At 35.8% G+C, this 14,157-nt stretch overlaps 2 protein-coding genes across 2 annotated transcripts; one reads left to right on the top strand and one right to left on the bottom strand.

The window, feature by feature from the left end:
• Positions 1 to 206: 206 nt before the first annotated feature.
• On the top strand, positions 207 to 10,907 carry LOC106143538 (ATP-binding cassette sub-family G member 5). Its single transcript, XM_013345655.2, has 13 exons — positions 207 to 352; positions 1,826 to 1,943; positions 2,366 to 2,550; positions 3,639 to 3,701; positions 3,779 to 3,860; positions 4,453 to 4,584; positions 5,837 to 5,977; positions 6,456 to 6,663; positions 7,246 to 7,363; positions 7,843 to 7,936; positions 8,521 to 8,659; positions 9,462 to 9,647; positions 10,199 to 10,907. The coding sequence occupies exons 1-13, from the start codon at positions 299 to 301 to the stop codon at positions 10,599 to 10,601; spliced, it is 1,923 nt and encodes a 640-aa protein (XP_013201109.1). The 5' UTR covers positions 207 to 298; the 3' UTR covers positions 10,602 to 10,907.
• An 82-nt stretch (positions 10,908 to 10,989) lies between these two features.
• On the bottom strand, positions 10,990 to 14,068 carry LOC106143537 (uncharacterized). Its single transcript, XM_013345654.2, has 5 exons — positions 13,730 to 14,068; positions 13,426 to 13,556; positions 12,555 to 12,767; positions 12,237 to 12,279; positions 10,990 to 11,595 (listed from the first exon to the last, which is right to left on the bottom strand). The coding sequence occupies exons 1-5, from the start codon at positions 13,824 to 13,826 to the stop codon at positions 11,507 to 11,509; spliced, it is 573 nt and encodes a 190-aa protein (XP_013201108.1). The 5' UTR covers positions 13,827 to 14,068; the 3' UTR covers positions 10,990 to 11,506.
• Positions 14,069 to 14,157: the final 89 nt, after the last annotated feature.

Genomic DNA, 14,157 nt, shown 5'->3' with positions numbered 1-14,157 from the left:
GCTTCACCTTAACCGGTATAATTAAGGCAAGCACAAGCCAAACTAAACCATACAAGCCTTCAAACAAATCTTATATTTCCATAACCTTTTAGAATTTAGTACAGTTAATCGACTGAAGTTAGTCATTTGTAAATACGGCAACGTCGCTCAGCTAACAGATTATGAATGAAGTTAACGTTAAGTTAGTTCGCATTTAGATTGTTTGGGGGAGGGTGTGTCGCTCGGAAATGTGTTTTATTTAATTTTTATTTATTTGTTCGTGATTTAAGAGAAATTTTGGTAAAGATTATAATTAAAAATGATCGGCACTGATTACACTTTGGAACTGTGCAATGTGTTTCACTCTGGACAAGTAAGTTGATTTTAGATTACCTGCTTTGTTTTTGTATGAAATAGAATGTAACCTCGTCGGACGAAATATTGCCGAGGGTGTTTTACACTGGTGCACTGATTATTGTATTATTTATTCCTTTTTTAAATTTTATTCTAATATCTATTTATGTTAATAGAAAATTTTATTACAAAGAATAAAATAAAAATATGTGAATATTATCTTTGAAACAGTTTTTATTTGGTTTTTAGATTATTAAAAATCTGATAATGAAACATTTTATATATTTTTTTTAATGCATCGCATAGAAACAACTCGTTGATGTCTTTTGTAGGGTGCGTTACATGACAATAAAAGATTTGGTGTGACGTCTAAGTTAAAACTATGTAATATTTAAATGTACATAATTTTACATCTACGTTTTTCTTAGATGTTTGTAAATATGTACAGTTCAAACAAAACTATTTTCTATCTAACTAGTTTTAATAATATTGCTCTACTAAAACGAATTGAAAATATATCGTGATAACTTTATTTTTGGGTTTGTAGATTTATTTTTACACAGAATTATACATACATACATACATATAATTACGTCTGTATCCCTTACAAGGTAGACAGAGCTATCACTCTTATAGCATCTTATAAAGAATAATAGCACGTAGGTACGTAACATATTGTTTGACCTGTGTCTACATGAACCTTTTTATTAAATATGAGGATTTAATTATTATAAGTTGGGAACTTCATACAACGACAATATATGATAGAAGATAATAATTCCTTAAGAGTCTTTCACATCAAATGCCTTTTTAAATCGGTCTTATTTAAGTCTCTTAAATAAAGTTTTAATTAATAAACGAAAACAATTATAACTTTTCGTTCATTACAATTAAGATAAATTAGTCAATGAGGTAATGACTAATATAATTGTTCCAATCAGTACCTACAATATGGTCAAGGAAGGACTTTTAATGTGTACGTCTCATTTTTTACTCTGGGGCATTCACCGTTCGACCTGGAAGGGAGAAAGAGAAGAAAAGTACATACATGAAATTACGCCTCTTTTCCTGAGGGGTAGGCAGAGACTACATTTTTCTATTTGCTATGAGATGAAGATGATGAGAAGTGATGTGTGGTCAATAAGTGATACCTTGTTTCCAATTTTGAAAATTAATCTACATACATACATATGGTCACGTCTATATCCCCTGTGGAGTAGACAGAGCCAACAGTCTTGCAAAGACTGAATGACCACGTTCAGCTATTTGGCTACATGATAGAATTGAGATTCAAATAGTGACAGGTTGCTAGCTCATCGCCTAAAAAACAATCCCAAATTGGTAAGCCTATCCCTAAGTCGCCTTTTACGACACCCATGGGAAAGAGATGGAGTGGTCCTATTCTTTTTTGTATTGGTCCCTGGAACCACACGGCAATAAATCTATTCTATTCTTGAGCCTGGTATTGAAACCTCATACTTTTTGTGTACAGGTGGAACCTGGCAGCTTCTTCCAGCGAATGACAGGAGCTGTGAAGACAGGAGTCATCCTCAAAGATGTCTCCTTTACAACTCACAGCGGGGAAGTCACGGCTATTTTAGGGTCTAAAGGTTTGTAGTTAAATTGTAAAATGATACTAAGAAAAGTTACCTGTTAATAGAAACTGACCGTTATGTGAATGGCCTGAAGATATATTTTTTCTAACGTCAAGGGTCTAGAGATCCTTTTTATGATTCCGTATTTCAAAAGGAATAATGGAAAGAACTCTTAGACATTCATTAAGCTGTCCGTTACTCTGTTAGTCCTTTACAAATAGTTTTCTCGAAAACTACTCAACCGATGACGATAAGTAAGTTTGGAACCCAAAGACCAAATAACAAACTTTAATTGGTTTTAATCAATACATTAATTTTTAAAATAAAATAAAAGGTAATAAAATTCCGTTAATTTTTTTTATTAAATCTTAATTTATAACGAAGTCACATAAGATTTTCGGAAACACCTAAAAAAGAAACATTAAAACTTTATCCAGGTAGCGGAAAACGCGCCCTTCTCGACGTCATCGCTCGCAGGGTCCCTTCCAAAGGCCACATCGTCCTGGAAGGCGTACCTTTAGAGGAAGAGCAGTTCAACAACACATGTGCTCTGGTGCGGCACTCCACGCGGCTGCTGCCTGGTCTTACTGTGCAGCAGACCTTAGCCTTGTCGCTCACTAAAGTAACTAGCGTATTTATTTATTTATTTAAACTTTATTGCACAAAAACAAAAATGTACAAAAGGCGGACTTAATGCCGTTTGGCATTCTCTACCAGTCAACCAGCTGACCAAACAGAAAAAACTTTAAGTCGGTGGTGCGATAAAGTGCACATGCATACTGACAAAATACATACATTACAAATTAAAGTATGTGTTAAATCGAAATATTGTAAATCGTACCTGCATATTCAGACAAAAATGAATGTTGCGATGTGAAAGAAGATGTAGTTACAGGAATAGAAATGGGTATGTTAAGATAGTTTGGTCATGTGGAGAGGATGAATGAAAGCAGGTTGACTAAGCAGATATACAAGGAGAGTGTGGAGGGAAAGGTCGCGGTGGGAAGACCTAGACCAACGTATCTGATCAAATTAAGGACGTCCAGGTCAAGAGTACCCGAAACCACCGAGCTTGCATGAAGAGAGAAATGAATGTGGATGAAGCGAAGGAAGTATGCAGAAATAGGGCAAGTGGAAAGATGTAGTCTCTACCTACCCCTCCGGGAAAGAGGCGTGATTTTATATATGTATGTATATTCAGACAACTGAATGTGTTTCCATGATCCAATGCGAGTTATTTATTCTATTCTAAGTTTGGATAGTTGTGAAGTTGACGTTGTTGAATAAAATACTGCAGCGCAGTATGTTACCGCTTCTTTTGCACCGACGCATTGGAAGCGGCAGTAAACTTAGCATTAAGTAATTTATTTGACGTCAACCAATGTTGTGAAACCAATAGATATGACAATTATTAACCGATATGAAGTATCCTATAATAATGAATAAAAATTTTGAATTTGAATTTATTAGGGGAACCTAATTAATAATGGGAATAAATACCTGACTTACTCAATCCAGGATTATAGTCAAAAAGGCGTACCCCGGGTTCCTCTCCAGCGAGATGAGGATGTAATCGTTTTGAAATAACTTTTTGCAGATCCAAATATACGTTGGTTAGCGTATTCTCATGTACCTCTCAATCAATGGATTCTACCTTTTATTTTCATCGAATTTAATTAGCTAATCTCTGACAAATCCTATTTTTTTCAGCTTTCAGGTTACCTGAAATCATCTAAAGTGAAGCAGGTTATGGCAGATTTGGCGCTTTCGCAAGTAAGACATGTTTAAACATAAATAATATCAACATGCTACATTAAAACAGAAACATAATATCCCTGTTTACCCCGCAGGTCGCCAATAAGGACGTCACAAATCTCACTAAGAGCGAATACAGAAGGCTGGTCATAGGGACACATCTGATACGTGATCCAAGTAAGTGGTATACATAAAAACCTCGGGGTTGCATTTTAAGCGTAGTTACTACGTGTGTGGTTCCCGGCACCAATACAAAAAAGAAGAGGACCACTCCATCTCTTTCCCATGGATGTCGTACAAAGCGACTAAGGGATAGGCTTACAAACGTGGTATGCTTCTTTTAGGCGGTTGACTAGCAACCTGTCACTATTTGAATCTCAATTCTATCATTAAGCCAAATAGCTGAACGTGGCCATTCAGTCTTCACGTATATACGTGTATAGTCGTCACGTACATACGTGAACATATGGATGAATGAATTACTACGTAAAAGTGAATGATCCTTGCACTTACCGAATCGCACTATAATGTTAAAAATTATCATTAAATGGTAAAAATTATCATTAAGACACACACAAGAATTGAATCATTACACATTTTCTAAGATGGACACAAAATTGCCTGCCATTCCCATTCTTCGAAAGATAGCCCAGTCGTCCATAGGTAAAGCGTCCAGATAACGAAGTCAGTATAACCCGTTATATGCAAAATCATCATTCAACTGTCATTAAATCTAGTTATGTAACTGCATCATTTTCGTCTTCCACAGTAATCCTGCTCCTGGACGAACCGACGTGGGACCTGGACCCCCTGAACACGTACCTGGTAATCTCAATCCTCTCGAACGCCGCTAAGAAATATGGCACTGCGATCATACTCACCATGGAGAAGCCAAGATCTGGTGAGATTGTGAATTTTCATACATACATACATATGGTCACGTCTATATCCCTTGCGGGGTAGACAGAGCCAACAGTCTTGAAAAGACTGAATGGCCACGTTCAGCTATTTGGCTTAACGATAGAATTGAGATTCAAATAGTGACAGGTTGCTAGCCCATCGCCTAAAAAAAGAATCTCAAGTTAGTAAGCCTATCCCTTAGTCGCCTTTCACGACTTCCATGGGAAAGAGATGGAGTGGTCCTATTCTTTTTGTATTGGTGCCGGGAACCACATGGAACTGAATTTTTATAAATACATAATATAAAATTATGGGATAAGGTCCACCCGCATTAAGTTTTAATAAATAAATCTAAATCACTTGCCAAAAATCTTAAAAAGAATGAAAGGCGACTTTCATCTCAGCTGTATGGCTTAATGATGGAATTGAGCCCATTTTCAGATGGAAATCTTCAAAAACTTGCTAACTACCAAAAATCCTTAAACTAATAACGAAACTAAGCCATATAACTACACTCTACTACCTGTCAATTTAATTAATTTGCTTTATTACATATGGTTGTATACTTCTGGTTCGATATACGCTCCCGAGAGAAAACTTTTAAGTTAAATGTTAAAGTGTTTTTAACACTCACAAATTATATGAACACTGAAAATAAGAAAAAAATCTCTAGTCGTATTGAGGAAATTGAACCCGTATATGATAATAATCATTATAATATCATTGTTTGGTTACATACCATCTGTGCCAATGGCGCCTCAATTTCACCCACATTGCGCAGAGAGATTACATTATGATGTTAATTACAATTGTGCTTTAAACATTTCAACCATAGCTGTCGGTAAATTTCGGTCGCCATTGTTTTCAATAAATACAGCTGTGTTATTGTTTGACTTTATTTAAATCGAAAGTGGGTCAGAATTTTACTAATCAGAGTAAATTAACTTTATTTGAAGACCGAACCTACTGCTCTTGTTCCAAGTTTATACATTATTTTTTTTCTTGACGGTTTGCTATTCGGCAGAGCAGAATACAACCGCTCTAATCTGTATCTGTAAATGTCCTAGAAGGCTTAAAAGGACAAATTCACATTTCCCTTACGTCTTTGCCCGGTCCAAGTTTTAAGTCCAAAGCTCGCATACCAATAAGGTCATGGAAAAATTTCTCATTCTAAGCAGAAAATCTATAGGCTCGCATTTCATCTCGGGCAGTTTCGAGCCAGGCACAATGTAACATACATATTTCCATTACAGATGTATTCCCGTTTCTGGATCGCGTAGTGTATCTATGCCTTGGTGACGTGGTGTACGCCGGCCCCACCAGAAACCTGCTGGACTATTTCAGCAGTATTGGCTTCCCGTGCCCACAGCTCGAAAACCCATTGATGTATTATTGTAAGGATTGTTTTGAAGATAGTTTCATTCGTATAGTGGGCTATTTATTATATTCGTGTAATGAAGAACTGCTTTCTAGTAATCATCTTTCTGGCGTCAATACCGGTTGTGTCCTCTGCAATCTTCGCAACTTGACTTAACCCATATTGGTTACACATCCACTGCCTGAATGTCCAGAATATTAGTTTGCATTAACTAGGCTCCTCAGTTTTATAATCGTGACCAACCGATGCATAACGACCCCTAATTCAATTACATACGGAACTGAACAAAACTCCTTCTACCATTCCACTTCAATTCTCGAAGAATAAGAAAAAATACAACAAATGCATCAGCCTCCTAGTGTTGGCCTTGGTTGTGCCTTGAAAAGTAGCCCGAGATCCGCCTTTGATCCTATATAGAGGAACCAAATCCAACTTGGCCATGATTGACACCAAATAAAAGTGATTATACTGACTTCAATTCATATTTTTTTCAGTATGCCTATCAACAGTAGACCGTCGGTCCAGGGAACGTTTCATAGAATCAAACCACCAGATAGCCTTGCTCGTGGAGAAGTTCAAGCTGGAAGGTCAGGGCATCATGCAAGGCAACCTGAACGAGCATAGTCGGATCGTGAACCCTAATAAGATCCAGCTTAACTACGGAAAGCCAGGAGGGTTTAGAGTTATTTGGCTGTTGTACGTGTAAGTAACAGCATAAAGAAATTTTAAAATATCGAGAATAATGACTGTAGTGTTTGTATCTAGTAATGGATACAATTCGCTGTCTCACACACACAAGTCGGTATTATAAATGTCAAGTTGACAGTTGCGTGCGAACGGCAATCGCAGACAGACGTGTACTGGTACTTGGTGTGGTAGTGAGCCGGTGACTGTACGTAGTATAAATATCATGTATTTTACAATTACTAAAGCAGATATTTTGCGCGAGCAATTTCTTCCATTCCGGTACTCGCCTTAGGGTGAAAACCAGAGGTGGTTTCTGGCAAATTTGATGGAATGCTCTACCTCTTTATGATGGATGTCGCAGAAAACGATTGTAGAACAAAAGCTAATTTATGGAATTGTGTTTGCACGTTTGTAACTAGTAGGAAGTCTTCCACAATCGCAAACTATTGTTGAAATCTATAGCAGTGTGGTCATACCTAAAGAATAATAAATTACTTACCTACATAAAAATAGTTTACCATAAACAGTTAAATCTGGAATTTTATATGATTTTCTTCAATTTAAAATGATTATCTTCATGAATTAATTTATTTTTAGGAGGATGTTGACATCAATATTCAACTTCAAGAACAATGGACTGAAACAAATGTTCATGAGATTATTTTCCCTGCCTATTTATTTCTTCATACTGTGGTTATTCTACAACGAAGCTAAGGTAAATTATTATTTATTAATTAAGCCATTTATGTACATAGAAAACAACACGGAACGATAAACACACGAAACTTATATAGGTTCTGTTTATTCTAAAGAAAATCTCTTCCAGCAGACCTGAGACATGATGAAATGGCAGTTGTGTTATTCTCCATTTTTACCTCATTTTTAGATACAAAACTTGCCGTGTGATATCCGTCAATTTAGAATAGAACCACACCACATCTTGTCCATAGATGTCGTGAAAGGCGACTAAGGGATAAGGGCTTATAAACTTCGGATTGTACAACCTGCCGCTATTTAAATCTTAATTCCATTATGAAGCCATACAGCTGAACGTGGCCTTTTAGTCTTTTCCAAGCTATGTCTACCCCGTGAGGGATATAGACGTGACTATATGAATGTACAATCCTCAATAGGTTTTAGTACTTTAGTTTCTAGGTATTACACTTAGCAAGATCTATACATATCTGTTTGCAGGATTATCAAAGGGCCTTTATAACAAAAAGTGGATTGATTTTCAACGCGATGGTCGGCACTTACTTCATCAGCATTATGAACACCATATGTCTATGTAAGTATTAAAGTGTTCCTTAGATACAATATATTAAATAGAAAAAATAACTTCAATCGTCTCTGCGGTGAAATATGAAATAGGTACACAAGATTTATTAAAATTTAATTAAATTTTTTCGGCAACACACAGCTTATTAATATCAATCTAAAAACGAACTCTGTACCAGCGCCGCGCCGTAAGTTATGTAAGACTTTTTTGCTTTCTTCCGAGGTTAGTCCCGCTTCCTTGCCCTTTGGAGAAGAGCCTGGTTTTTACCTGGATCATGTAACAGATTATTCTCACATTATACTATATACACGTATTCTGCCGTAACAGCGTTATATATTGTCCATCCATCCATATAATCACGTCTATGTCCGTTACGGGGTAGACAGAGCCATGATACAGTTAAGTTTCAAATAATGACAGGTTGCTAGCCCATCGCCCAAAAAAAAATCCCAAGCTTACAAGCTTATCCCTTAGTCGCCCTTTACGACATCCATGTATGAAAGAGTGGTCCTATTCTTGTTTTCATTGGTGCCGTAAACCGCACGGCATAATGTTTAAATTGTATTTATCTCTTTACTAACTTTCTTTTGTAGTTGGTCCGTACCGGACGAGGTATTACCAGGAATCTCAAGAAGGGCTGTACAGTGGAGCCAGTCTCCTACTATCTTGGAACTTAGTGTCTCTACCATTCTCCTTCATCAGCGCATTTGCTTCGGCAGCCGTCATTTATCCGTAAGTTCTATTTTAATATACAAAGCGAATGTAAATGGAAACATTAGTACTGAAGGGAAGGCCAAGATAAACGTACCTTGATCATATCGAGGACGTTCTGATGACCACTATCGATAGTTGAGTAAAAGCACAAGTATCGATTAGACTATCGATTTGATTTTCGAGGTCAACTATCAATAGTTTGGCAATGCTACATAGGTATAATTATTATTAACTTTTAACTACTTAAAATTTTTAATTTTGTATTGGGCCGTGTGGTTCCCGGCACCAATACAAAAAAGAATAGGACCACTCCAGGACACGACATCCATGAGAAAGAGGTGCTTTCCCATGGATGTCGTAAAAGGCGACTAAGGAATAGGCTTACAAACTTGGGATTCTTTTTTAGGCGATGGGCTAGCAGGCTGTCACTATTTGAATCTCAATTCTATCATTAAGCCAAACAGCTGAACGTGGCCATTCAGTAATTTCAAGACTGTTGGCTCTGTCTACCCCGTAAAGGATATAGACGGAACCATATGTATGTATGAAATTACAAGAGGTGTGATTTTTGTATATATATATATATGTCACTACTTTAAACTCCTAGGTATCCTAAATAAAGTTAAAGGGTCAGGTCAAAAGTACCCGAAACCGCCGAGCTTGTATGAAGAGAGTTATGAATGTGGATGAAGCGAAAGAAGTATGCAGAGATAGTGGCAAGTGGAAAGAGGTAGTCTCTGCCTACCCCTCCGGGAAAGAGGCGTGATTTTATGTATCCTAAATTTTCCCAAGGAACTAATACCCACAACCGTTCCCCCAGGATCCTAGGGGACATCACAGAAACCATCGACTACTTGTACTTCGCCCTCGTGTTGTGGTCGTGCTACGTTTACACTGAACAACAGACGATTGCCGTTATGATGTTCGTGAAGAACGGCCTTATAGCCGCTATAGTCAGCATCTATATTACTTGTATCTATGTCATGCTGGCGAGTGGCGTCCTCAGGTAAGCTCCTTATTTTACACTAGCTGTGCCCGCGACTTCGTCCGCGTGGAATATTTATTTTGGGCATCATTGAAGGCCGAGAGAGAGAAATAATTTTCCCCCTTTTTTTTTCACATATTCCATTATTTCTTTGCTCCTTATTTAACAGCGTGATGTTATATAGCCTAAAGCCTTTCTCGATAAATGGTCTATTCAATGCAAAAAGAATTTTTCAAACTATTGCTTTCTATTCATTCCAAGTGTCCCTCTATCCATTTCAGTCAAAAATACTAAATGTACAGACAAAATATTTTTTCTGTTTTATTATAAATGTATGTATAGATAACATTACATATAATCACGTCTATATACCTCGCGGGGTAGACAGAGCCAACAGCCTTCAAAGACTGAAAGTTTAAAAACTTTATTTCTGTTGGCATTGTCTATACCGTAAGGGATACAGACGTTATGTATATATGCAATATAAATCCAGCGGAAAAATGAATAAAAAATGACTGTTCCATTTGCTTAATTAAAACCAGCGGCCTTTTAACAAAAATTACTTATTCCAGATCATACAAAGGCTTCGAGGACTGGCTCTTCTACATCACTTACGTGACGCACACCCGCTACGCCTCCATCTACCTCCACCGCAACGTCTTCCGGCAGCCCACCTTCAACGTCCTCCCCTACAGCGACCAAGAGAACTGCACATCCATCACCAGTCTAATCCAAACCTCATTTAGTCTCAACACGAATTCGAACGCTAACTGTAGATACGCCAGTGGCAAAGCCTTCCTAGCTGAAAGATTTACGTCCAAAAATTTCGCTGGAGATATGTACGCAGCGGGGGATTTCAATCCGGAATTCAATCTTGGCATCTCCTTCGCGTTCTCCGTTGGTTTTATAGTTTTAAACAAGTTCTTGTATTTAATGCCGCTACCGTCGTTCGTTACGGATAAGTTCAGAGAGTAATTGTTAAGAAGCTGAAGATGAGGTACCGTCCATTATTTATAGGGTCTAATTATTGTTTTAAGTAGGTATTTACTAATACTTAGTTGATACATTGCAATGTATGAAAAATATTTATGATTGTGTTTTGAGTTACAATAAAAATTAATAACTTAGATGATGTATTTTATTTTCAATTTTGATCTAGTTTTATTATAAAGAGAAAATGTTTTTGGTTTGTAAAGAATTGACTTAACTCTACAGTCTACACCATTTGATAAAATTTGGCAATGAAAGGCAGATTTAAAGAAGTAACATAAGCTAATTTTAATCTCGACGTAACTGAATTCATTGTCATTTTCTTAGTTCACAATTTGTAAACATTCTTTGTTATAATAATAAAAATAAAATCTTCATTCTTTAGTAGTATTTAATACAAAATTTCTTGATCTATATAAGGCATGTGGTAAAATAACAACATAGCCATTAGAATAACATTTTCATCTTAACAAAAAAAATGTTACGTTTCAATGTCTAAATAATTATTCATAATCACTGAAAATAAATAAAAAAACTATCACTTTTAATTTTAAGTTTGGCCATGTTTTATTTCAATGCAGAATTAAAGATATGCAATTTGTCAAACCCACTATTTAGGTAATTTTTACAAAATAAATAACTGTTTAAACTAAGACAAAATTTAGGCAAATCTGATCCAATTCTAAAATCCAGAAAACATACAAAAATAATCGCTACAGAATAATTTAAGGGGCTGGATTATTTCGACGGTGAAATTAAATACATTACTTTTTCATACCAAAATACGATAAACTCACTTCACTTATCTTAATGTATTGTTAGTCCGTTGTATGTGTACACATAGTACATTAACAGTCCATTGTATGTGTCACACATAGAACTTATGTCCTTTAAGCATAGAACACAAAGTCTGCTTCCGCTTGCGCTGCGTCGCTCTCCACCTCTGCTGAAGTGGCAGTAGTACAACATGCATCATCCTCTGAAACAAGATCGCAAGTTGTAATTGTACCCAAATATGATATAATTACTACAGTTGTACCATTAAATCTTTGCATCAACAAATATATAAACAAGAATAATCTTAACTACAGAATAATCCCATATCGATATCCTATAACATAACATCCTTACAAGTGCACAAACATACATAAAATCACGTCAAATGGATAAAATTGAGAGGACGAAACTACCTGATTCACAATCTTAAAACCAAGAATTGTATTTTTAAACCTTGGAGATTGGCGATCTTAGTGGATTTTTCTTCTATGTTCAAAAAAAGTGAAAAGTGAGAATTTAGAGAAATAAGTCCTGTTTGTCTGTACACACTAGTCTTTGGGACAACTGGTTGAATTTTGATGATGTTTTTTATAAATCCATTAAGCCTTGGCAACATATTGGATATGGTACAATTCATTCTGCATGGCATACAGGCAAGGCATCCGTTAATTTTAAGTATAATCAAAAAAGTTATTTCATTTCAATCTGACTGGGTATAAACCAGGCCATTAAACACAAAAGCAAACACGCTACATCTGTGCCACAGAATGTGGCACTAAAACATTGGCAATGTCCTGATACTTAAAATATGATAAACAGCAAGAATTTACAGCATAAACTTACCACTATACACTACAATTGTTTTATTTAGTTTGTGAAGTGTAACCTGAAACAAAGAACAATATGTAACTATGTTGATAGATTTACAATGTGGCACAAAATACATAATATGTTGATTCTTCAATCATCATCTTTTTTATTTGGGATTCTTTTTTAGGCAATGGCTACCTGTCACTATCTGAATTTTATCACTCTATCAATCTTATATTATATATATATACATATATATATAGGGCCTTTCAGCAATATTAAGATTATCAGCTCTGTCTAACCTGTAAAGGATAATGATGTGATATAATTTTTGTATGTTGATTGACTTACAGGTGACAAGGCAGTTTCTCTAAACTTCTTCAGGTATAATTTCAAGGGTTCCACATAATTGTCGAAGCCGAGAGCGTTCATAGCAAACAGAACATCTTCACCGTTGATCGTTTTCCGTTTCTCAACCTGACACCGGTCGCTTGCTTCACTAGTAATGAAAGAAATAAATTCAGATATGCACTCTTGGACACATTCTCTGGCATCTTTTGCTATCTGTAAGGAAATTAATGGGTAAGGTTATACTTTAGTTTGTTTGTAAACTCTTTATTTCACACTAGCTGTGCCCGTGATTTCGTCTACATGGAATAGTTATTTTGGGCATCATTGAAGCCCTCAAGTATGAATAATTTTCCCTGATTTTTTTTTCACATTTTACATTATTTCTTCGCTCCTACTAGTTGCAGCCTGATGTTATACAGCCTAAAGTCTTCCTTGACAAATGTCTATTCAATGCAAAAAAATAGGGATAGGCTTACAAACTTGGGATTCTTTTTGGCGATGGGCTAGCAAGCTGTCACTATTTGAATCTCAATTCTATCATTTAGCCAAATAGCCGAACATGGCCATTCAGTCTTTTCAAGACTATTGGCTCTGTCTTCCCTGCAAGGGATATAGACGTGACCATATGTATGTATGTATGCAAAAAAAAAACCGATCCAGTAGTTCCTGAGATTAGCACGTTCACACAAACAAACAAACAAACTCTTCAGTTTTACAATATTAGTATAGTTAAAAAATAATAAATTCAAAACAATTCTTGGATTGTTAGTTTGTTTACTTTTTATTTTTGCAGGAAGTAGTTTCAACACAATCAATAATTCTATCGAAAATCCATTTAAAGATTTAATATAATGTTGTGACAACACTTTACCTTTCCATTCTCAGGAATGGCCCTTTTCATAATCTTTGCTATGTTGGCGATTGGCAGAAACCTGTCCTGTTCCCGTAGTGGAACATTTTTACACACTACTCCGGAATTGGAATCAGAATTGTTTTCTTCCTCTGGAACCAATGCATCATTATTTAAGAAACATTTTTAAGCACATTTCAAAATAAAGAATACTAACACCACTGAAAAAGAAATTTATGTATTATGTTTACCACCAGCCAATTAGCTAAATAAATAAAAAAGTACATAAGACTTTACAAAAAAAGGACCAGTTGGCAAAACTAACCTAGAACATCATCCGAATGTACAACGTAGGTTTCGTCATCAACCAGGAAACTATTGTCCAATCTCACCATATCACCCCCAAGCTCTTCGTTATCCATATTCTTAGCCTTATAAAATTGGAAACCACAAAATCAAGAAACTGTTCTTCCACTTATCGTAGATGGGAAATTATGATATTTAGACAGGATAAAAAGAAGTGAAATATAATTAAAGAAGCTCTCGGATACACGGTAAATGTTTACTTATATGGTGTTAATTTTCTTTTTTTTATATTTTATTTATTTACTCAAGTGTCGAATGAAATGAAATATAAATAATGAATGAAATGAAGCGAAGCGAGCCGCATGACTTGTCATCAAATCAAATGACATTTAATTTGTCACTTAGCTGGGCCGTTCATTTTTTTAAGTCGATAGATTAAGACAGCAA

The sequence above is a fragment of the Amyelois transitella genome, chromosome 7 (assembly GCF_032362555.1).
Source record: "Amyelois transitella isolate CPQ chromosome 7, ilAmyTran1.1, whole genome shotgun sequence".
Taxonomy (NCBI): Eukaryota; Metazoa; Arthropoda; class Insecta; order Lepidoptera; family Pyralidae; genus Amyelois; species Amyelois transitella.
The sequence above is the reverse complement of the archived record's forward strand: the minus strand, read 5'-3'. Positions and strand labels throughout refer to the sequence as shown.

Coding starts and splice junctions, on each gene's coding strand:
- LOC106143538 (XM_013345655.2), top strand. CDS start 299: ATGATCGGCACTGATTACACTTTGGAACTGTGCAATGTGTTTCACTCT. Junction 1,944..2,365: donor GGCTATTTTAGGGTCTAAAG/GTTTGTAGTTAA, acceptor AACTTTATCCAG/GTAGCGGAAAACGCGCCCTT. Junction 6,664..7,245: donor GTTATTTGGCTGTTGTACGT/GTAAGTAACAGC, acceptor ATTTATTTTTAG/GAGGATGTTGACATCAATAT.
- LOC106143537 (XM_013345654.2), bottom strand. CDS start 13,826: ATGGATAACGAAGAGCTTGGGGGTGATATGGTGAGATTGGACAATAGT. Junction 12,768..13,425: donor CCATTCCTGAGAATGGAAAG/GTAAAGTGTTGT, acceptor ATTTCCTTACAG/ATAGCAAAAGATGCCAGAGA. Junction 12,280..12,554: donor GAGAAACTGCCTTGTCACCT/GTAAGTCAATCA, acceptor TCTTTGTTTCAG/GTTACACTTCACAAACTAAA.